General features: G+C 40.1%; 1 protein-coding gene across 1 annotated transcript; it reads left to right on the top strand.

The window, feature by feature from the left end:
* On the top strand, positions 1-23,590 carry TRA2A (transformer 2 alpha homolog). Its single transcript, XM_042816713.1, has 8 exons — positions 1-179; positions 8,826-8,959; positions 9,836-10,007; positions 13,878-14,066; positions 20,886-21,001; positions 21,524-21,631; positions 22,373-22,440; positions 22,613-23,590. Exons 1-8 carry the CDS (start codon positions 144-146, stop codon positions 22,621-22,623), a joined length of 834 nt encoding a protein of 277 aa, XP_042672647.1. The 5' UTR covers positions 1-143; the 3' UTR covers positions 22,624-23,590.
* The last annotated feature ends 723 nt before the right edge of the window (positions 23,591-24,313 follow it).

The following is a 24,313-nucleotide window of genomic DNA, read 5'->3' on the forward strand; positions in this document are numbered from 1 at the left end:
GGAGCTTTGGCGGGAGGGGGGTGGACGGTGGCGGTAGGGATAGCGTTAACCGCGGTAACTGTAGCGGTAGCGGCGGTGGGTGCGGTCGCTGCTTGGGACTAGCGTCCCCGTTCGCCCGGCCCCGCGGTCAGGACTTTGCCGACATGAGCGACGTGGAGGAGAACAACTTCGAGGGGAGGGTGAGTGGCCGTCCCTGCCGGGGCCGTGCTGAGGGCCGGCCGGGCCCGGGCGGGGGGTGGGGGCGCCCGGTGCGGCTCGGGCGGAGGTGGCGGCGCGGCCGTGTCTAAAATGGCTCCTTGGGGAGCCCAGCTCCCGGCGGGGCCCGGGCGCTCGCGTCCCTCCTCTCCCCGCCGTCCTCATTTATTTCTTTTATTTCTCTTGTGACTCGGCCCGGCGCGGACTGGGCCCCGCCGCCTCGGCCCTCGCCCGCTTCCTTCTCCCTTCACGGGTCCGTCCCGACCCCCTGCCCGGGCTGCGGGCGCTGTCGCCCCCCTCCTCCCTCCCCTCTTTTCTCCCTCCCCCTCTGCCTGGGCTCGCCGAGCCCCGCGCTCTCTCCCCACTTCTCCATTATTTCCGTCCCTGCCCGCCGTCCCGAGCCGTCCGCTCACGCTCACCCCGCGTGCGGCCCTCGCCGTGCCCGCCCGGTCCCTTTGTGAGCGGCGCCGCTCGCGGCAGCGCCCTCGGGCCGCGCCGGGATCCCCGGAGGCACGGCCCTCCTCGGGAGCCGCGCGGCGCCCGGCCGTGTAGCCGAGGGCTTTATCTCAGCGCCGCTGCGGTTTTGTAACGCTGTTAGGCCCGTGTCTTCTCTTCCCCTCCCTCCCATTGCTGCGGTTTCTCTGTACGCCTGTAATAACCGGGCCTTTCCATTTTCTGTTTCGTTTTTTTTTTTTTTTTTTTTTTCCTTTTTTTAATTGCTTAGTGATGATGAGGATAAGCAGCAGTTGGAAGCTGTTTGAAGCAGAAATTAAACGTGTGTTCTCCTCGCTCCATTACTGCTGACTTTTTTTAATTTTGAAGATTTTTTTGTTTGCTCCCTAAGAATTGCTTTAGAAGAACACCTGAGCATCCTTTTGGTGACTTTTTCTGATGAACCAGTGGTAGCAGCTTTTCGCTTCTATCAGGTTGTTGCCTGGAGAAATGAACGTTTTAAAAGAGCTGAGTCTTATTCCAATAATGATCTTTACAGAAACGTGCTTATCCTTTTGCGTTGTTAGTTTAAAAAACAAAAACAACCGAAAAACCCAGTCCCCAGGCTCGGTGTGTTTTACCTGTGCAGTGACTGCTGCTGGTTCCTCAGGTGAGGTAAACAAAATCTGTTCTTGTGTTAATTGTTACACAAAGGTGGCAGGTACCTGTGCTCTTTCCAGTTAAATAAGCTAATCTCTGGGGGAAGCCAGCCAGGTCTGAGAAAGCTGAGCAGCATGTGTTCTTTGTCGTTCATTTTTAAGGTTTGTTACTCCAGTCATATTATCTCTATCAAGATTTATATATATATTTTTGTATTATCTTCTTGATATTTTGGCAGCTCTTGCTTTTTGATTGAAATATTTATATTAGGTTCCTTAATGGGTCTCTTGTTAGTGCTAAAGAAACAAATAGAGCTGTGGATTTCTGCATACGTTGTGCCAAACGTAGAAGTGAAACAGCATTTTGACAGTATGTGAAGTATGAGGAGTCCCACATAGCAGTTTTTCTGTTGCCTCTCAGTTGGCTTATGCTTTATTTTTTTTGAGGTGGAAAGTCTACCTGTTGGAAAGAGCTGCTGACCTTATTGAGCTTTTCTTTGGAAAACTTGCATTCTTTTCAGTCCTCAGTACTGGAATTTATGAAGCACTCGCATGTGAGTGTCTCATTTTTCTAAATGTATCTGAACACAATGGCAGATAATTGATTCCCCCACAGCATTTTTTTGTTCTAATTAAGAATGTTCCTAAGTAGTTCTTTTACTTATTTCAGTAATGCATTTTTGATAACGCTATTAAAATACTTAGAAAACCTTGTAGCCGAATATATTTGTTTATTTATTTTATTGTAACTGAGAATAGTTGCAGGCGTGAAATTAAATGCATAAATTTGTGGGAGGAGGGGATTTGGTGTTTGACTTGATGTTCCTGATCAGACCAGAACTCTTAAACACTAGGATGTCTTAGTGGTTTAGTGTGCTGTGTGCAGGCACGTAAGGATTGTGTGGCCTAAGTCTTCAGCAGGAGAAGAAACAGAAGACATGGGGTGGGGTCTGGGGGTGGGAGAGGGTTTGTGAAGAGCCTGCTTTCCTCAAGCTTACCACGAAAGAGGTGTGAGTGCCTTTTGAGTTCCCCCCACCTCCTTCACTACTGGGTTTCAGTACCCACTGGAGTGGTGTTTGAGGAGGCCTGGTTCTTGCAGGTAGCGGTAATCTGATGCTGAGATGAAGGTGCTGATTGAATGAGTAGTAAGCAAAAGATTCTTTCAAACACATCCTGGTATAAGATTAGCTAGAAAGTCTTTCCTGTTTTGCCTCTTACTTGTGGATAAGTTTCATATGTGGTTATTGATAGTTGACTTAATTTTCTACTTTTTGTTTTAACTTGTAAATTTTAGAATCATTACCATCATTTAATATGTAGAGGAGATTTAGGATGATCTTGGAAGCAACTTTCCAGCAAGGCTGTGTAGTTTGTGCTGTCTAGGAAACTGCCTTTCTGAAGCATTGGATAAAATCATTGTAGACATCAGTAGGGATTTTTTAATTATTATTACTCTCGAGCTTGCTCATTTCTTTAGTGACTGCTTTTTTTCAAAGCAGCTGTTAATCAGATGTGCTTGGGCTAATCAGCATCTGCTCTGGCTTTGTATCATTTTGCTTCAACTTCAGCAAGTTTAGTTGCTGGTTGAACAGAAGAACTCTCTTCCGCTTCCTCCCCAGAAAGCACAGAAACATGGTGATTTAATAGAAATTGCTAGAGTAGTTGGAAACATAATAGATATTAGAGTTAAGTTTATGGGTTTCAAGGAGGAAGATGATTTTAAGTCATGTTTGTATGCAGTGACTTGAGTTTTGGAGCAGTTAAAGGATTTTGTCAGTATTCATTGAGAGCAGGTTAGGCAGATGAGGCTTTTTATCCTGTTGTTAGGTAGCAGGCAACTTTAAACAAGAATTTAGGTGTTATTTCCTTTCATCTTTGTCCTTATTTGTAATAACACACTCATCCAGTGCATATTCTGTGATGCAACTTCTTTGGAAGCTTTCTCTAAGCAGTGAAGGACTGGCAGTCTGAACAGAGCTGGGCAGAAGCTCCACTTGCAGCATTACAACGAAGGCAGAACTCCAGATTGATTGCCCTTGATTCTCACGAGATGCTTCTTCCTGCTTGCTGTAAAATCACAGTGGTCTCCTTCTAAAAAAGCACTTGAAGTATATATTACTACTAAAGGAAGTATATGTGTTGTTCCTATGTATGCAAGTGGCTTTTAGACCTGCTAATCACAAGCTTCATGAAGAAAATATTAAAGTTAATATATGTGCTAATGTTAATTATCTAAACCTGATCACACCTGCAGCACTTTGATTCAGACTAGTGTAGTGGCAGTCTGCTACTTCAGCAGCAAGCAGGCACACTGCTCACTATGGTTGTTGAGGTACAGATGTGGCTGTGCTCGTGCTGTGTAGTTCTGCATCAGCTTGGAGAAAGCTGTGATGGTGTTTCTAATGGCAGGCATGGAAAGGAGACTTCTTTGGCAAGTTGATGGCTTTTTTTGTTCAGTTGAGCTTAAAGTTGAGGTCGGTACCTGGGCAAAAGACTGCCTACTGAACCCTTCCCTGAGCAGGTGTACATTCAGCCCTCAGTGAGAAGATGCAGAATTGTAAGCTGATAATCTGCAAGAAATTAATTGCTGAAGATTTTTTTCTTAGTTGGAGTAGTGTAATGAATGAATGCATAATGCTTGTTGATGCTGCTAACTTTTTAAAGGTGTCTGCAAGGCAGCACGGGTTAATTTTGCTTTGTAGAAAAGTTTATTGCCTACACATATGCATTAAAACATTTATGGAAGAATAGCTAATAAAGGGATTAGTTTGAGTATAGAGTGACAGGTCATAGCATTAAACAAATATTTTTTAACTTCTCTTGTGAGCTTCAAGTCAGTAGGCTCCTGTCAAAGCAGTAGCTAAAAAGTATGATGGTCTTATCTCAAAGCTTTGCTACTGAATTGATGGATTCATCCAGTGCATGTCGGATGATATTAAATTTGCTGCTTTTCTGACCACTTAGACTTTTCTGTTTCCTTATAAAGTTGGACTTCACTTATTTTTTGGCATTTGGGCAGGAGTTTTCTAGCAAGATTTTTATGAAGTCTGAGCTTTTGTTTTGCTCGTTCAGTGGTGTTGCTGGGCTACTGGTGCTGTGTGCTTCCATCCCTGGTGTGCTGTGGGTACTTCCTAAGGTTGAATGAAGCACAGCTGAAATTAGTGTGATTTCATGATTGTTTTTTTCTTCCTATTTTACTTTCCATATTTTGTTAGCAGAAAGCCTAGCATAAACTTCATCAGCTCTTTTTATTTAGTCTCACTGTAGATTTTGATAGCCTCGTGATAATCCTGTTCTGTCGTACCCTGAAATGGTAGCACCTGGGGTGAGGTAAGACATGACACAGTGAGGGTGAGAAGTGGCTTAAGAGAGCTATTTTTGTCGTCTCACTGTCTTTTATCGTACCCTCTGATGGCAGCTGGAAACCTAAAAGTGTTTTGTGAAGACTTTGGCAGTTCCGCTCACTGTAGGACTGTTTTGAATAACTTTTTTTTTCTTCAAGGAATACCTATGTTTGAAAGCAGCATTTCTGCTGAAGGATGTGAGGAAGACAAATGAGAGACAGATGTACCTGGGATCTGTTGATACAGTTGTACCAGTGTGGATGAAATGCTCTGACATCTTGCTCAGCTGGCTGGTGGGGAGCTGTCGATGAATTACTCAGTGCCTAGATATATGCAATTGTTAGGTAATGATAGGAAAGGACTTTTCCTGTCCGTACCGCTTGGTTTCACATTGGTCTTTCTGGAATAAAGAGGGTGTGAAGAATGGAAAATACTCGTTGGCTTTGGAGTTGTCATCCAGAGAATCAGTTGCTGAAGCTGCAGTCCTTAGATTGCATTCCCCTACAGCAATTTATTTGGCTCCTGGTTCCAGTTCTTTATGAATCATTAATCCCACTTCCCCCATATGCTGAGGGTATTGCAATGGGACGTTCTGAGGAGCACACTTTTTTTTTCCATTTTGCCATGGGAAAAAGTGTTACTTGCACGTGTTTTCCCCCTGAAAGGGAAACTTGATCTGAAGAATATAGACAGTCAGTCTCCCACAGGCTGTAGTGACAGCAAATCTAGATACTTGGAAATGGTGACAGTGAGTATCTGCCTTGCGAGTTTGTGAGGGTGAGAGCAGTGACTGGTAGCTGCACAACAAAGCAGAAGATGCCTGCTGTCACTCGTGAGGTGGTGGTGGGGTGAGAAGCTGAGTTGAAAAAAGTGCAGTCTAATCTATGGCCTTCAGGTGGCTGAGGATCTTCAGAGCAGAAAGAGAAGTAAATGTTGAGGATGCAGAAAGTGTAGCTTGTTCTCTTGTCAGTAGTCAAATTCATTTCTGGGTAAATATGGAGCAAAGATCGGAGTATGTAAATTGCTTGAAGAATAGTAACGGATTGGAATGCTTTGGATAATAGAGGTGTCTATTTGCTCGTGTTAAAGATGACATAATAAGAAAAAAGTTAAACATAGCATTCTTTTTGATACTGCAGTGGACATAAATTATTAATGCAGGACTGTTGGATCTGTCTGACACAGACTAAGAGTTACCTTGATTATTTCCTTATGGGGAAACAGAGGAGGAAAGTTCCTTAAAATCTCACTTTGTGACACTTTGAAGCTCTGAATCTCTTAATCCCTACCTGTAGTCTTGCTAATATAAATCTTATTAGGTGCTTTTTCAGTGACTTCCTTAAGTCCTTAAACTCTTGCAGCTTATTATGATTCTCTTAGTCCCTCCTGTTGAAGAGCACTGTAGGAGATAAAACTAGGTGATCAGTTTGCATCGGAAGATGAGATGTAATTGCCTGCCAATGCCACACACACTATGCAACTGCTAACAGGTAATCTCTCTTTAGCTGCAGTTACACCTACAGTAAAGTTGAGGAAGTTTGAAATGTATACAGACTTACGCTGTCACCTCTGTTGCTCCACTTCTAAGGTTATATGCTTGCAAATGCAGCCTCTGAAGGGCTTAAGCAACGAGCTCTGAATGAACGTGGCCTACATGGAATAACGTAATATTTGCTCTCGGCAGCTGCGTATGGACTCACTGTCATAACCGGTGCTATTAGAAAAAGCTGTGGGTGGTGTCAGAAGATGCTGCAGGTGAATAGATAAGGATGCTAAGCTAACTTTTTCATGTATGGGAATTACCAGGTGCTCAATATTTTTGGTACCTCCCAGCAGAACTGTGACATTACTTTTTTCTTTTTTCTTTTTTTTCTTTTTTTTTTTTTTTGCTGCTGCTGTTCTTTTTGTTGTTTGTATCATTATTATTGTTCAAGAAGTGGTCTTCCAAATGTAATAAGAGTGGGCAATATAATTTCCTCACTTCTTTGCTTTTTTTATTGGAAGTTCTTATTTAAATCTTGACAGTGATGCATTAAATGCTTTTCTGTATTGCTGATTACTCTTACTGGGGGGAGAAGGGGGACGGGTGGAAGTAACTGCCAGAGAAAATGAGAGCTGCTGCTGGAGATTAAGTGTAAAGGGAAGAATTGAGGAGAGGTACTTAAAAAATCACATTAGTGCCCTTAAAAGGATAATGTGTGTATAGATGCTTGCTTTTTTTTTTTTTTTTTTTTTTTTTTTTTTTTTTTTTTTTGGGGAACAGTCAATTTTAGATGTGAAAATATAAACATCAAAATTCAGTGATATCAAAGTGTGCATCCTTCCTCCTATTTCTGTGACAGCCTTGTAGCTAGATCAGCAGTTGGCTGGTTTAATAAGGGAAACCTCTAATGCTGTGGTTCTCATGTCACAGCCAGGCTTTCAATGTAGCCCTAGCTGATAAGTTTAACATGCCTGTCATCCCAGTAAGTGACGTTCTCCATATATCCCTTGTCCTTTTCATTGAGGTGAAGGGCAACAGGTAGCGTAGCTGTAATGCTTGTTAGTAAGGGATCTTTCAAGTTCCATTTTGCGCATTTTTATTGTCTAGAAATGCGAGGAAGGAGCCCTTTGAAAAAGGGGTTGGGTTCAGAGTGCTAACTGTGAAAGGAAATACAAATCTGAATTTACATAGAGTGATAAATTGAGAAATACGTTCTGTGGACAAGCAGGAGGGGAAATGGTGAAAATAAGAGTGAAATGTCACTTGTGGGAGGGGAACTTGCTATGCTTTTTTCTGTTAAGAGTTCTGCACAATTTTTTTGTGATAATGTAGATATTATAGATACATACAGATTATATGTGTAGTATTTCCATAGTTCATTCTTGTTGCTGGGCTCCCTAGAAATGCTGCATACTAAAGAAATGTGAGGAAATCCTAACCTGCTCTTTGTTTACTTGTTTTCTTAGTTTTTCTCGTGTGCACTATCATACAAGAAAACAAGAAAGTTGTGTATTTCATTGGATTGCTTTGAACTGCTGTATTATGTCTTTTTGTTTTTTGTGGATTAAGTTGTATGCAAGAAAAACAGGATAACAATGAGGAAGAGAAAGTAGGAAGAAAATTTTGTCTTGCGTATATCTATGTGCATGTACTGTGCGAGTAAGTATGTGCATAGATAGATTTTGACTGGAAATTGTTGGCCATTCTATTGAACTGAGAGTGTCTTAGTAATAATGTGTAGGAGTAGAATTTGGGATATTGAATGCTGAGAAAACACAGTTGCTTTTTCAGGGGGGAAATTCAGTTGCTGGTATCAATATTTTAATATATTTGTGCTAAGTAGTCGTTTAGTTCATTTGTGTATCTTACAAAGAATAACAAGTTTGAAAGGGGAGGAGGGTAGCTTTGAAAATACAGTAAAACACTGAGAACCCAGTAAGCTTATTGTTAGACCATAGACACTTATACAGTTTTAAAGCTTTTTTAAAAAAAGTTGTTTTATAAAGTAGTTTCTTGCACTTTACCTGCTGGCTTTTCAATTTGGTAGATAACATCTGAACTCCAGCAGAGTTTTATAATCCCCACGTGCTTAAATATACTAAATGTTCTTTTTCCATTAAGGTTAATGTTCGTGAAGAAATTGAAGAGTTTTTTCCAAGAATGTGGAAGATAAATCAAGATAAAAGAAGGCTAATGAAAAGTATTAAAGATCAGAAAATTAAAATTGAATGGGGGAAAAAATTGAACAGAAGATTGGTCAGATAGAAGCACTTGAATGTTTTTTTAAGGCTATAATGAATTGTTTGAATTGGGGAAGAATACACGAAGTATGAAAAATGAAAAACTCAATGAAGAATGAAGAAAAGTAGAAAGCAAGAGTGAAGTAGAATTAAAAGAATCTGGAAGAATGAATGGGTCCTAGGTTAAGTAAATGTATGGTTTATGTTCCAGTGTCTGTATGATCAAGTTGTAGATGAATTTGCATGATTACTTAGTTAATAGAGAACTGGTGATCTGGTTCGAGCAGGGATCTATTTGAGGAAAGCATACAATATTAACAGTGGGCTAGCAAAATGAAATTTGTTCTGGAGGGTATTCCCTAACCATTTGTTTTTCAGGAGCAATCAATATAATAGAATTACTGTACTTTAAATGTTAGGAGTTAGGCATTTATACAACCAATACCATTTGTAATACTGTTCTTTTTGTTAGGAGTCTCGCTCCCAGTCAAAATCTCCAGCTGGGAGTCCTGCTCGTGTAAAATCGGAGAGCAGGTCAGGATCTCGCAGTCCATCGAGAGCTTCCAAACATTCTGAATCACACTCTAGGTCAAGATCAAAATCAAGGTATGTCTGGGAAGTAGTTCAGGTTCATTCAGAGTTATTGCTTTTGTTCATTCATTCGTTACATTACTGAGATTTTTTTTCTCCTGTAGAAGTTATATTTTAGAGGGTGTTAAGAGAGCCGTGTTAATTTGCATTTTGGTGGCAAAGGCTGGGGGAAGATTCCATAAGTAATAAAGCATGTGTATGTAAAGAGGAAGTAATGTAAATTGGAGTAGCTGTGTAGAAGTCGCCCCTAAAATAAAGAGATTTAACTATTCCTGAGAAGGGAGAAGAGGTTACAGTTCACTTATTTAAAATCTAATGGTCTCTTTCCTCAAAAATCTTCATGGGGAGGGTCTTGTGTGTGGACCCTTTGTGCAGGTACGAAGGAAGACTCAGCTGAAAACCACAGCAAAAGTAGCCTGTGTTAGATAAGGGTTAGCTCTGTATTGGAGCTATTGGAAGTGTTGAAGGATAGTTGCTTGGGCACAGTTCTTGACATTTCTTCACTGAAACGCTGGGTCTTTATAAAAGCAAAATCTGAAAGCTACAGCTAAAGCTGAGGATGGGTAGCTTCTTTATTTTCCTGGGTTTTAAGATTTAAATTCATTTTTAAATCTCTTCGTCTCCCTGTCAGTGTGTACCTGTGCAGGCAAAGTTCTATAGCTCTCCCTTTTAAGGAAGCGGTAAAACAGAGAGATCCCTCTGAGTACAGGGAGGACTGCATGCCTGTCTTCTTTAAATGTGTCTTAAAATATTTTTCAGCTCAAACGACTATTTTAATTGTAGCGAGCCTCAGAAAAATGAATTTGAGGTTTTTCTCTGGGAAGAGCAAAGCTCACAATTCTGTATGCTTGTGTGCATATGATGTAACCAAAACCTTTATCTTTGTTGAAGATCCAGGTCCAGAAGACACTCGCACAGACGTTACACTCGCTCCAGATCCCATTCCCATTCTCATTCCCATAGGAGACGTTCTCGAAGCAGATCGTACACGCCAGAATATCGTCGTCGAAGGAGCCGTAGTCACTCTCCAATGTCCAACAGAAGAAGGCACACAGGCAGCAGGGTATGTCATGTTCAAGGCTGAGTATTAACAAAACGGTTGCTGCTTCAACAATGGTGTGATCAAGTTAACTGCAGGCTGAGTGTGATTTACTGTCGTGTCAGTGGAAGATAGGGGAATTGGGTTTTGAGTGAAAGAAGGGGTTGGAAACAGCAAAGTCTTTCCACTGGCCTTACTGCTTGTGCAAGTAATGGGGCAGATGCTAAGAACCCTACCACTGCATTCAGTGTAGGCAGATTGTTAATGTCTACTTCCCTCTGCTCTACGTTTGGAGTTTTTTTTTTATTTTGTTGCCAGTGTATACCTCGTTCACAAAATAAGTCTTCTCTGGATACAATGAAACAAAACAAAACAGATACCTACAAGATGGACCAGCGAAACAAAGGAACAGACTTCTGAAGTGTTCTTGTTCATAACATAGTTTACAATGTTGAAGGTTGCTTCTGATTTTACACCTCTAAATAAATGAATTGGGTTTAACTTGAATATACCTGTGCACTCTTAGCTAATGTGTAAATCTTAATAAGCTAGAGAAGAAGTTATGAAAAGGACCAGTAGGCCTCTGAGAATTCAAATGGGAAATAAATAGTCTTTCTGTGGACAGAATAGAAAGCGTAGGTAAACAAACTAAGATGCAGGATACTTCTTGTATGTCATTCTGAGAGATCTCTCCCAAAGTCATTCCTTCTTCAGCACCTTAGGTTTTTGCATTGCTTCAAGCTGATCAAAATAAACGTTGCTGCACACTTCTTCCTTGGTGAGGGCTGTGATACTTTCAGCTTTGATGTAGTTTAGTTTCTCTGAATGTATTTATGAATTAGTTCTGCTTATGGTGAAGCAGCTCACTAGGACCAGATAATACCGATGTGAGAGAGAAATGAGTGTGTGGAAGGCAGCAAGACTACACCAGTGCTAGTTAATGTACAGTGTCTTAAGCTGCTGTGAAGCAGCATTTGTAGTTAAGCTGTTTGTGAATTGTTGCTGGTGTTTAATCATGATGTAGTAAATATGAATCTAATGTCTTGAAAAGTTGGAAGGAATAACTGAACTTCAAAAGGCATAGCAGATTTCCTGGTGAAAGACAAATGAATCTACTTTATTACTTTTAGAAATACTAGGATGTTTTGCTCTGAATAAATTCTGGGAGTTTTTTTTTTTCTTGGAAATGACTCAGTGACTGTGAAACATTAAACTCCTTTTCAAAATGAATTCCACACTAATTCTGAACAATAGTTCTAGTAATGTCAAAACAAAATAAACCAGATTTGAGTTCTCTAAATGCAAGGTCCTACAGACACCAGAGAAATTGGTGACAATTTTGCCACTTCTGCTGACCTGGGTCTGTGGAGGCAGTACAGAAACTTGATATTAAAGTTGTCTTTTTGTCCTCCACCACTGAAATCCATCTAGTGATGGATGATGTAACTATCTCTTGTTGCTTAGGTTGCACAGACTGATTCTCTTGTCTCAGAAAAGGTGATTAGGTTTAATTTTGAGTGGGGATGTATAAGAGAGCAATACTGAGGAGCACCATGTGCAGGGACTTGTCTATGCAATGTTTTAAAAGACTGTGAGGTCTCACTGCACTTGTGTCAGTGGATGCTAATGCCACTGAATTATTAAATAGCCTTAAATGAAGAGGAATAAAAAAGAAATGTAAACCTCTCCAATTGAAACTTCAAAGTGGCAGACTGCCAGTTTTTGTTGTGCCATTTAATGTGATGAGTTGTATGAAGTTCATGTTCTAAAAGCTGGAAATTTGGCAAATGGAAAAAGCAAATAGGCAAGAATTTTGTCCACTATTTTTTACAATGGGCTCCTGAACACAAACTCTGAAAGTGGAAAAATCCACACCAATTTGAAATGTAGCATCGCAAAAATAAGGAAAGGTAGGATGGGAGTGTAGGTAAATCACATTCTTCATCCCTCTTCTGTGTCTTGGTAGAAGATGAGGAGAGTTTGTCAGCTGTGGGTTTTTTTGGGGGAAAGCGTGCTCCTGTTTAAGAAAAGTGAGAGTTGTGCTGTCGCAGTGCTCAGGAAATGCTTAGCTGCTGCCTCATCCAGACCTCTTCCTTGATGAGAAGCCTTTGGCTGAACCTATGCTCCACTCTTAATAGTGAGTGGCTTGGAATACGGTTTGTTTACTGACCTTTGTGTGTGATAATTTTTTCTCTGTTCAGTCTTTTCTCTTTATGGTGAGGGAGAATCCTTTTAAAAGAGAGTTGAGTTAAATTGGATTCTTGCAACAAGAGCTAAGCTAGGTTGCAGATCTCCTGATAGAAGAAACTGATGGGCTAGTTGAACATGCTTAGATGAAAGCAGGTGAGCAGGGCTTTTAACATTCTTCAAAATGCTTGTGAAAATAACTGTGTATGATGCCCCTATTTTCTACATGGAAAAATACTATCCAGGTGCTTTTTACCTCCTGCTTATAAAGATGTGCTTATCTCAGTCACAGCTAGTGAACTAATGCTATGGTTCTCCAGAAAAGGAGTTTTAAGCCTTAAGCAGAGCCTTGTAGAGTAAACTTGGAGCATACAGGTCATAGGCATGTTTGTCTTTATGTTTTGCATGCTGACTCCCAGAGCTCTTTATTTCAAAATCTGCGTGTTGCAGTTTAAAACCCGGGTACTTATGTGCGTACTCCAAAATTTTGGTTTAGTTATTTTTTTAAGTTTAGATTTCAGGTAAAAACCATGGAATACCTTGGCTCAGCCTTTAGTCTCAACTTGCCTCCTGTCTGTGCTTTAAAGCAGAAATTTCCTTTGTTATGGAAGTTTTGAATTTGAAGGCTTTACTTCAAAATTGTCATCTAAAAACTGTCATCTTGGTATCCAGAACTACGGAGTAGAGTTCATAAAAGAGCATGTGAGAAGAGCAAGGCCTCTTCATTCTTCAAGTCACAATGAATGTTATTATTATGCTGTTATTTTAGAGTATTCTAGCGTAGCAGGTGTCAGGAACTTAACTGGAAAGGAAAAAAGCTAACAAAAAACACTCCACTTACGTTGATAAAGGTAGCCCCTTAGGGGTTGGCTTAACTCTTGAGGCAAGTAGGGAAACTTTGAACCTAATAAAAAAATGAATTGCATTACCTTGAGCAATTGTACAATTCCATGTTTGACTTACTTTAGTTGAAGTATACAAATAGTTCAATCTCTTGCATCATGTTAAAGGAGTCTAGAGTCTTGTTCTAAACAAGTGCACATGCTTCTGAATTATTTTGGTAGAACTAGTATTTGTTTCTGTGTAGTTAAGTTGGTGATTTTGATCCAGTTTTATGGGGCAGAGAGAAAATTTTCAATTTAAATACTAACCTTCACTATATCTGAAGGGGGAGTGTTGAGGTGGGAAGGAAGTACCCAGTTCTGGTAAAAGGTGAGTTAAAGTTCAGCTGTTCGTGCTGACAAGCTCAAGTGTATTTATTGTATGAAAATAGAGGCAGCATCCAACGTTTGGCAATTTGGCATCATTGGTGACCGTGTGGGAATGTTAAAGATGGGAGGGACTTTGGGATGACTGGCCCGTTTTTAGCACCCTTAAATATCCTCACTGCATCTTGTTGATGATTCAAGTGAAAAATATTAGTAAAACAGTTTCCTGTTTGCTGCCTCTTTTCTGTAGTTGTAATACCTCGTGTGGTACTGATGGCACGCTTCAGAAACTTGAGAAATTTACCCTTGTGTTTTCTAAAATAAATATCAGGAAATTAGTTACATTTTGAAAGTATCTTAAGATTGGAATGTTAACTCTTGAAGTATTAAAATGTATAATGAGCTATACTTTCTTCATAAAATGTTGAGAAATGTATACGTGTAAATGCATGACTTGTTTTTTGTTAACTTAGCTGGTGTTAACCTCTTATCTTACCAGGCTAATCCAGATCCAAATACATGTCTTGGAGTGTTTGGTCTCAGTTTATACACCACTGAGAGAGATTTGCGTGAAGTCTTCTCTCGTTATGGACCTTTGACTGGTGTCAATGTTGTTTATGACCAACGGACTGGACGATCGAGAGGATTTGCTTTTGTTTATTTTGAGAGAATTGATGATTCTAAAGAGGTAAATTCAACATTTACTACTTACTCAGCGTATTGTTTGTGTATTGTCTTCACAAGTATCTTTGTAAAAAGTTGTGTGTGTTCACTACAGAAGTTCTCTGAGATTCATTTCAAATGCTTTCTTCAAACTGTGTGGCACTTCTAAACAGATTAACAACACCAGTTTGATGTTCAGATGCTCAAGTGAAGTTTGAGGCTGACTGTTGTTTGTATTGAATCACTAACAAAAGTGGCAATTTGATTTCTTAATCTGTTACTTCAAGATGAAAATCTTCAGACAGGCACAGAAGAGTCATAGGATTTTTCAAATTTTTTGAAAACTAACTCTTGAAAATAACTTTCTGTATCAAAATTCTGAATACTTTATTCACCATTCTCTTTGGAAGTGTGTTGTGCATTTGAGAGTGTTTTTGTCTTGAATTAGTGGCTAGTTAGAAAATAGCTGTGCATGTCTGGACTAAGTGTCCATTAGTGTAATTGATGTGTAAGGAAGCAATCAAAGAATATGAACTGCAGTCTGTATTATGGTTCACTACATTCGGTTTTGTTTTTTTTTTTTTACCTGTGTAAGGGTGCAGCAAGCCTTACTAAGATTTCATGAGTTTGCTGTTAAACAAATAGATGTATTCTGTTTGTTCTGACAAAATAAAGAAGTGCCTGTATTTCAGTTACCCAAGGTATTTTATCATGCGCTCCTTTTTAGTAACAGTGCACTTGCATGTCATACCTTCCTCATGAGGATATCTTTTCTTTCTTATGGACAGACGTAACATATGCACATGTTGTGCATAAACAGTCATGGGCAGATGTTTCAGATAAGCAGTTTGATTCTGTTTTCACTAGGTAAAAGTATTCGTATTCATGATGTTTGGGTGTGACTTCTCTCACTAAGCGCTGCAGGGTGGGAGGATGACAGCTGTGGACCTACTGTCAGTAACTTAAAAATGAAAACTGCTGATGGGAATTATGGTACTGAAAGTCATGAATAACTTAGTTGGGCTAGATGCATTTTTGAACTTTAACTCATTTCTGGTATGATTCTACAAGCAATTGTGATAGAGCAAGCAGCTGTAGAAGGTGATGAAACAAGACTTACAGAGAGCCAGTTTATGACAAGGGTAGAAGTTGTATTTGTATGATTGTTGTAGGTTATAGGAGAGGAGCAAGTAAAAAGAGCTGGAAGCTTCCTTCAGCTTCCCTTTGTTTCCCCAGTATCACCTTGAAAGGTTAAGAGAGGAGTTAATGGGCTGGATTGCTGTCTATTCATATTTGTGGTCTCTTTGGTTCTACTTCTTAGTCTTGTGTTTCTTTGCAGACTGGTAGGATTCTGAAGCTATGACTGTTCTGTAGTGCAGTCAGTATCCAAAACACTTGCATGTTGTTTTGTGGCATTCATGTGCTGGTTTTGTCTGTTTTAAAACTTCGTGTCTTTAGAAGTACTTTTTTGCTAGTTGTCATTGGCAATGGTCATGCATGACATCATACATTTTTTAAAATGTTCCGTGTAAATACCATGAAGTAATTTGTTTAGTATGAAGCTGCTTTGGCAGAAGGTACAAAATTGGAATGCAGAGCAAAAAAATGGGATATTACATGCAGAAGCAAAAATGTTGTAATAAAGATGAGCGCTTTAAGAAGGAACTAAACTAGATGGGAATATAAACAAACGTTTCCCATCTCTGCTTTGTTCCAAGCGGTGGGACTTCTTTCATCCCTCCTCCTCCCCACATCAGCTCACTGGGGAGAAAAGATGGCTTCATTTGACTTAATTTCACAGACCATGAAGGCAAATTTGAAGTAGGAAAACAGGATATAGCTATAGGCATGAAACTGACAGGCCCTGGAGGAGGACTAAGAGGAGTGATATAAATCCTTGGGGAAGATGGGTCAGATGTGAAAAGCTGGGTATGCTAAAAGTAATGTTACTTGAGCTGCTTCTGTTTCATGTAAATACGTTTCCTCTTTAAAGAAACAATAAAATAAACCAAGCCTCTGAGTAAAGGCAGTGTAAAACTCCAGGTAAGAAGTGGAACTCCTGTCTTTTTAAAGCAGTCATAGATGGCTTAAATAGGTGTAGAAAAACCCTGGCAAGAGGGGGTAATCACTGAGATTTCACATTGTCTTCTACCCTTCCCAGAGGGATGCTCAAGAAAGCCTTTTAGTTGGTGTGCTTTGAAACAGTGTTGATTTCAGATAGGACACCCAAGGAGTTGTGAGTAGTTGTCTTTAAACTTTGCAGTTTGGTCAGCTGTGGTATTGCATGGGTTCTCTTGCAGCTGAAGTCCTGCTGGGATCTTTGCTGACACTAGTAAACTTCCTTAAAAATCACCTCAGATATTGAGCTGGTGGAAGCGTAACTGTGTCTTGCTTTTTTATGAAATTACATTTTGGTTTCTTGAAAGCAAGAGAAGTAGTATTTGGTGTTGTTTTTGCCCTGTGTGTTGCAAGGTCTTGTCTTAAGTTATCATCCTTCTGCTAAGACTTCAGAGCCACATGTGAGGAGTACAGCATTGCTGTGTGAAGAGCCAGACTTGTTATCTTCTGTGGAAGACCTCTTTCTGAAGACTGACATACTTTGTTTTGCAACACTAGCACTGAACAGTTAATGCAGGGTTTTAGCTGAGTTATTCGCGTGTCCACCATGTTAGTAGTTTAGAATTTTTGTTTCTTCTTCTTACAGAAGAAATACACACTGTTTTGCAAGCTGTGTAGTAGAATGGGAAAAAAAAGCAACCACCTTTTGAGGCAGATTGATTGTCTTGGGGTCAGTAATAACAGGATCACAAGTAAAAGGCTTGGAGTTGTATGGAGGTGGTTCTACATTTACTAGGGATTTCATTCCGGCTTTTCAGTCACTTGTCACACAATCAACCAGTAGTTGTTAAAACTGAGACTACTGTGAATGCTGTGTCTGTACAAGGAACTCATCTGTGAAGCATTAACTATAACAGCTGTTGGCAGTACGGAATATTCAGTTTCTCATGCTACTTACATGCTATTTACAGTTTTGACCATATTTCAGAACACTTTTCTGAAGTAGTGTATATTGACAATTAAGACAACCCTGACACAGACAACTGAACCTCTGACATAATTTGTTGCCTAAGACTGTAATATTTCCGTGTTTCTGTGTGTTTCTTTGTTTGTTTGTGCAAGACATTCTGTGGTGCAGGCAGAGCAATTTAGAAGAGTTGTTATTGATCAAAACTTCTCCCACTGCCTTAAGTGATGTTTTCGGCATCAAGAGGACTCTCGGTAAACCAGAAAAGAGCATGAGAATGTCTCCCATGTTTGGAATTGAAATTGGGTAAGCCTGGAATTACAGGCTTCTGGAGACCATTGCTAATAGTTAGAGAAGCATACCCAGTTACTCATTCTGATTCTCTAAAATCTTGTTTGTCTTTACGCTACAGCTCTAAGGTTTGCTTTAAAAAGAATCCATGTAATCAATAGATGTTAAAGCTCAGAAACTGGGGGGAGGGAGGGAGGTAATTACCAGTATTTTGATTATATTTAAAAACAGAAAGCAGCGATGATGTCTGTTCATCCCGTGCTTCACCTGCAATTCAGTAGAGGTGATCTTATTACTGTTGATGCTAAGTACGACATAGGAAGGATTTGGTTTCATAAAGAAAATAAGATGTTTAGATCCTCAAAGTAGATTTCTTATAAAATGAGTTGTAACAAATTGTTTGTGTTTGGCTATTTAAATATATTCAGACTACTTTCTGTAAGCACTTGGACATTTACAAAATGCCAAGTACTTTAATACACATTGGATGAGTTGAAATCTGTTGAATTTAAAGTTTTCTGTTTGTAGCCGATGGAGGTCTGACCCAGTAGTTAGGGAACTGCTCATCTTGACTAATTAACGCCTTACCAGTACTAATTCAAAAGACCTTTATTGTTAAGGGTACATTGTTCTAGGTTTAAAACTGTAATCTGAGATTGTGTTCCTACCTGTGTCATTGCCAAGTCTTACTCTGTTTCTGACCCTCTGTGTGCAGGTACAGAATGTGGTGTATGACATCAGTCTGCGTTTTGCAGCCAAAGCTGCTAGTGTATGTTCATGTGAATCCCAGCTGCTTGCTTGCTTACTGTCTTGCAAAAGCTGTGCCAGTCTTTTAACAGTGCTCAGATATTTGGAAGAAAACCCAGGCTGTGGAATAAAAATAGATTTGTCAGTTAAAGGCTCCTGAGAGGGTATTATAAGCCTCTAAATACCAATATAATATGATTTTTTTTCTTCAGCATGTTTTATTTGATGATCTGAAAAATATACTTCTGATTTCTAGACAGCATTTGAGAATGCTTCTTAACTGTTGGCCCAAGTGTGCAATGTCTTTTCACTTGGACATCCAGATGCTCTTAGCGTTTGTGCACGTACAAAAGCAGGAGAAGCGAGCAGAGATTTGTTCGGAATGAAACACGCAACTCTAACAAAACTGCAAAATCCCACATTTGGTTATAAGGTGCTCTTAGTTTGAGGAGAAAATGAAAATGTGAGTAATTGTCAGTTACATTTATGATTCCGGTCTGTGTTCAAAACAAACATGTGGTGTCGCATGTCTGAGGTGGTTTTGAAATACTGGTGGAAGTGCTGCACTCATTCGCTCGTTAGTGCTTGGCTTCGGGGCGGTGAGGTGTGCGAGCTGCAGTCGTGAGGGACTGAACTGAGTGGTGCTATCAGTATTGTTGCTTTCTTGCAGCTTGAGGATGAAGATAACCATGGAAGGCTTCACATGCCTATGTATCTATTAACATTTTGGCTAACTTAAACTTTATAGTTATCAGTTATTGCTAATAGCTGTTAAAAGCAAATATAGTGGAAGTTTTACCATTGAGAAAGACATCAGATATTGTGACTGAGGCTTCTGGGTTCCGTGCAGACTGGGAGCTATCAGCTAGTCATCATCTGTTGAAATGTAATGCATCTCACTACTTTGAAGATGAACCATCAGATTTTGTTATAAAAAGTAACTTGTTGGCTGTCTTGCTGTTATGTTGCTCTTCTCTGCACCGCTCCCTATGCCAAAGAACTGTTGGGTTTTTTTTTTCCTCTAAGAAGTGTTTGTTCTTCTGTTGTTTCATTTGTTCTAAATGAACCTAGTGCCAAATGGTCTGGGTTTCAGGTGGCTGTCTGTCAGCTCACTGCATGTTGGGGATCGGACATGAAAGTGCCACGAAGCAGGAAATTCCTTTCTTTTTAGGATGCGTTGTGTATTGCCAAATTTCCAGAAAGATGCTTTTAATCATAAAAGTTAGTATTTCTACCAGCTTGTTTGCAGCATTGTTTTGGATTTGTAATAAGTCACAGTATGCGTGCACAGAATTATTTTAATTTCATCCTTGTGCAGCAAGATCTAAAAAATTAAAGGCTGGGAAGCTGAAGTTAATGAACATGCTTTGTTCAGAAAACATAGTAGTGTATGTTGAGATGTGACATGGTCTGGCTCAGCCGAGCGGTTAGCCTAGGTGTGATGTTGCTGTGTAGGAACAGGCGTCACTAGGTGGCGATATAGCACAGATATGAACAGAGCTCTTAAAGCACAATAAGTGGGGATAAATAGGCTAGTGATAAATAGCTCGGTCACTTCCAGTTTGGAGCCACAAAGTGAACTCGTGGGTGTTAGTTTTGTTTCCTCCTCTACGTAGATTAGATGTGAATTCAGCAAGGTTCCTGTTACGGAACTGGTAAGAAGTGAATTTCTGAGCAGCTGTTATACTCTTTTTTGGTTTTAGAAAAAGGGAAAAACTGCTCTGCTCAGAGGCGTGTTCATGAGCTGGGGGTGTGAATTGTGTCTCAGGTAAATAATATAAAAAAATCTTGAGTTAAACTCAAGATTGTAAGATATATCTGTCCCAAAAATGAAAATAATACATATAGGACAAGCTGCCTTGTAAAGTAGTATTTTGGAGATCTTAGGGCAGTGGCAGATGGAAGGTGCAAACACCAAAAGTGTCCTTTGAAAATTTTAATAACGATTAAATCCACCATCAGTTATTTGTGAAATTATTTTTTTCAAGGTAGCATTCCCTGTGTATCATTCTCATAAGTTTGCTGTGGTCCTTTGGAAAAACTGCTTGCATGATTTGGGGTTGCGAAAGGCCGTTGTATTGATTCGAAGCTGAAAGGAGCGGGGTAGGACCCCCAGTGAGCGCGTGCACGGCTGTGAGCAGCTCTGAAGGCGCGGGCTTCTCAGGCGCAGCCCCCTGTGCGTATAGCTTTGGCTGGCCGCTATTGTGAGAGCGGGTGGGGAGGAAGGTTGTAATTAGGTATCCATGTAGGCTGAACCCGCCATTTTACTAAGCTGGAGTAGGTCCTTGTAAGGGAGATGGCAGGAGGCTGGGAGAGCATGAAATGGCAGCCGACTAGCAGTAATCCGGCCATATGCACCCTACAGGAAGCCACTGTTTTGCACAGCCTTTGAATCCGCCCATCCCCTCTGGGTCGGAGCCGATGGTAGGAAAGATGTGGTTTTCAGGAAAAGCCGTTTTGACTTTGTTTACCTTTTTGATGGGTAGAAGGCAAAGTCTACTACAAGGGAAGCGATTGTGCTAGTGGATGGTCCTGTGCTTTCTTAAAAAGGGATTGATTGCCTGCCACGGCACTCGGCGCCTCCATGCAGCCCTGAAAGCGCTGCCGGCAAGCGGGCCGGGGGCTGGGGCCGAGCCACCACAATGGGGCACTAGTAGCCAGCCTAAGTGGAGCCGGCTTGGGGCTTGTTGGTCTGGGTCTGGCAGAAGTCAGTGTGCTTTGTGCCTAGCTTTCCATAGGAGGTCGAAGGTTTCATGTCCTCATTCCTTCTCTTTCCCGCAGGCAATGGAGCATGCAAACGGAATGGAGCTGGATGGCAGGAGGATTCGGGTGGATTACTCCATCACCAAGAGAGCACATACACCCACCCCAGGCATCTACATGGGCAGGCCAACGCAGTAAGGAGTCCTCATTTCCTGTGGTGGGACTAAAATTGATTTAAATGGGAAGACTGAAGTCTGGTTGAGGAAACTGTGCTGCAGACTGCCTATTTTATTTTTACATTTTAGAATTAAAGGTTTTTCTGCACAAAGGTATTAATGTAAAGTATGTTACTGCGATTCAGATTTAAGTCCTTCTGTGGTTTCTTGTGTTTTTATCTAAAAAAAAGTGTGTTATTTTTTTAAAAAATTTCATCCAGCACAGTCAGCTAACACACCCTTAGCTTTATGAAATACCAGGGTGCCTATGTGCCTTCAATTCTAATGAGATCTAGGCTGAAAGTCTTGATGGTATTTTGCCTTTTTTGGGAGGGGAGTAGGTGTTAAGGGTTATTTGTTTGGAAGGTGTTTACGTGCTTAATTATTAGATTGTTTAAGGGCTCAGTCTTCAGTGTCTGATTTACGACACTGAAAAATGTTTTTGAATGATTTAATTTGATGAGACTATAATCTGAATTCCTTCTTATTTTTTCCTAACAGCAGTGGAGGAGGTGGTGGTGGTGGAGCAGGTCGACGCCGTGACTCTTACTATGATAGGGGGTATGACAGAGGGTATGACAGATACGAAGAGTATGACTACAGATACAGGTAAGTAATGGTTGTATTTCTGCAAAAAAAAAAAAAAAAAAAAAAAAAAAAAAAAAGTTGGAAGAAAACAAATTTCTCAGTTTTAGATGGTAGAAATGTTACTCCATTTGTACCAAGATTCCTCATGTGTGCTTGCTTTGTTGAGAGCCGCCTTACAGTAGATTTTGTAATACAAGATTGAAGTGCTTGTAATCTTCAGTGTTTCTGTAGTGCAGTTACTTGTTAATGGGTTGTGTGAGAGGTTAATTTTGCTAGCTGGAGAAGGTGTAGAACGTATACCCTCCAACTGTAGCAGACAGGAATAAAAGGGAACTCTTCTTTTCCGTACTGTATATAGAGCCAGGAACAGCTGACAAACAGTGCTGCTGAAGAAGGAGTTATTTGTAGATGGGGTTTTTAATGCTTGACATTTCACAGCTATCTGACCATTCTGAAAGTTATCTAGTTTCAGAGAATGTTGTACAACAAGAATGGTAGGCATCTGTAAAAGCACTTAGGTGTTTACAGAGCTAGTGAGAGTTTATTAAATGTGCTGTAGAGATACATCAGGTTTTAAACACATCAGATAGAGAAATACAAAAGCATTTGTTAAATAACTGTAAGCTGCAGCCAGATCAAGCTGGAGTCATTCATGCAGGCCAAGGTTTTCAGTGCTAAGGAAATGATAATATTCTGTAGAAGTAATGTGAATGAGGCCTCTTTCTTTATGATTGTTTGCTTTCTTTTTAATTTCCTTTAAAGGAGACGATCACCATCGCCTTACTATAGCAGGTACCGGTCACGGTCAAGATCCCGTTCCTATAGTCCAAGTAAGTAAACATGAATGAATAAATAGAATCGGGCTGGTGTGACACTTGTTACAGTACTAACTGGTCAGTGAGAGTTCTGAACGTGAATGCAAAAAAACCTGGGCTCTGCAATGCTGGAGTCTGTGTGTGCTCTTAGTTCATAGTAACGATGTTGTCTTTTGTTTCTTTCCAGGGCGCTACTGAAGATCAGAAGAACGAACAGCTGAGGACTTGATTTTTAAATAAAAAGTTTAGATCTTAGCTTCCCTACTGTTTTCCCTCCTTTCCCTCCCTTCCTTGACCTCCATCCAGCTATTTTAGAAAACTTGGGTTCATTTAGAATATACATATCTTCCGTTGAAGTATTCCTGTTTTCCATCCCTCCTTATGTAATACTCTTAAATATCGTAATTGTAGTTTTTGTGTAGTATAACATCTTAAGAAAAGTTAAATAGAAAACCCAAAATGTTGATACATTTTGGAAGTCATTCCTATTTTGTTTTTAAAACAATTGGACTCCTGGCTAATCAAGAGAGCAGTGATATTTTTAAAGCTTGCATGTCATACGTAATGCACACACTCGGATACTTTGATATAAACCTGCATTTCCAAGTAACTCGTTGATCCTTGTGCTAAAAGGCAAACATTTTACTTTGATAAACAAGTAACGACTTCGAGCCTTTACTGTAAAGACAAATTTATTTAGGTAGTGATGAACCAGAGGATTTTGGTTGTTTTTTTTTTGTTTTGTTTTTTGGTCAGGTAGTTGCTTTGAATGTAGAATATTTGAGCTAGAGAAAAAAATGGGTATTTGGCTGACTTGGAAAACATCCTTGTACACTCAAAATTAAGGCTGCGTTTTATAGATAAATTTCTGGATAGCTGAACAGTGGAAAATATTTGGAGTTAAAACCATAGAACTCCTGGGATTTTTTTTTTATTGTGCTTGGTTAAATATTTCCCCTTAATAAGTGCAGGAGAAAACAACTATTTATTGAACATAGCAATTAGTTATATAATTTGCTGTTCACTTAACAACAAACAAAACCCCAGACTTTTGGTATTGCAATAATGATGAAGTTTTGTTTCCAGTCCTTTTGAAAGCATGGATGGAAAACCTGTAACTACATGTAAACTTTTCTTTCCTTTCAATAAAAGTAAATTCCACTGAGATGTGCTTTCGTGTTGTCTGCTGTGCGTCTCCCATCACCGTGGTAGACAGGTTAAGCAGGATGCGATACTGCTGAATGGTTAGTAAAGTCAGCATTTATCAGTTTGCCTGGGGACTTTGCCTTCCCTGAGAAGTGGCATGCAGTGGTGTGAGATGGCTAAGCAGAGTGGGCAGTCTGGGTTGTCCCCGACAGTTTTGGCACTTGGTGGAATCATGGTGAGATGGTTTAAGGAGAGGAAACACTATTAACTCTGTTTGGGTTTCTGGCAAGTTGTGCCCCCTGAAATAACTTGCCATGCGGCTGGCTCAGTGTTGGTGTTGGCACAGCAAAAGCAATGGAACTACCAAGCTCTTTTAGCAAGAAGCATCGCGTCCTGATTGTCACAGAATGCCACCAAAAACATTTCTCATAATTTTAAGGGTAAGCGTATGAAGCAATTGTAACTATTTCTGAGTGTCAGTGCCAGGAACTATTTACGAGTAATTAAAAGAAACAGACACCCACATATTTTTAAAAGATATGATAGAACACACATGGAGAAATGTGTATCTTACTGCTGCTGCTCAGTGTTTATCTGTTACGGTTTATCCCTAAATTGCAATTGAAAGTTCTCAATAAAATGAGCCTGTGTTCTCCCAGAGGAGAACTTTTCTTTAGGGTCAGTGTTCAATGGATTTAGGAGCACCATTTATCTGACTGATAGTGCTGGTAGTGTTTATGAA

The sequence above is a fragment of the Centrocercus urophasianus genome, unplaced genomic scaffold, assembly GCF_019232065.1.
Source record: "Centrocercus urophasianus isolate 14NV4802_14NV808 unplaced genomic scaffold, USGS_Curo_1.0 seq_16, whole genome shotgun sequence".
NCBI lineage: Eukaryota > Metazoa > Chordata > Aves > Galliformes > Phasianidae > Centrocercus > Centrocercus urophasianus.

Bases quoted from the DNA above. Each gene is read 5' to 3' on its own strand.
- TRA2A (XM_042816713.1), top strand. From the start codon at position 144: ATGAGCGACGTGGAGGAGAACAACTTCGAGGGGAGG. The intron at 8,960-9,835 runs GTATGTCTGGGA...TCTTTGTTGAAG, and splicing joins AGGTCAAGATCAAAATCAAG to ATCCAGGTCCAGAAGACACT. The intron at 21,002-21,523 runs GTAAGGAGTCCT...TTTTCCTAACAG, and splicing joins TACATGGGCAGGCCAACGCA to CAGTGGAGGAGGTGGTGGTG.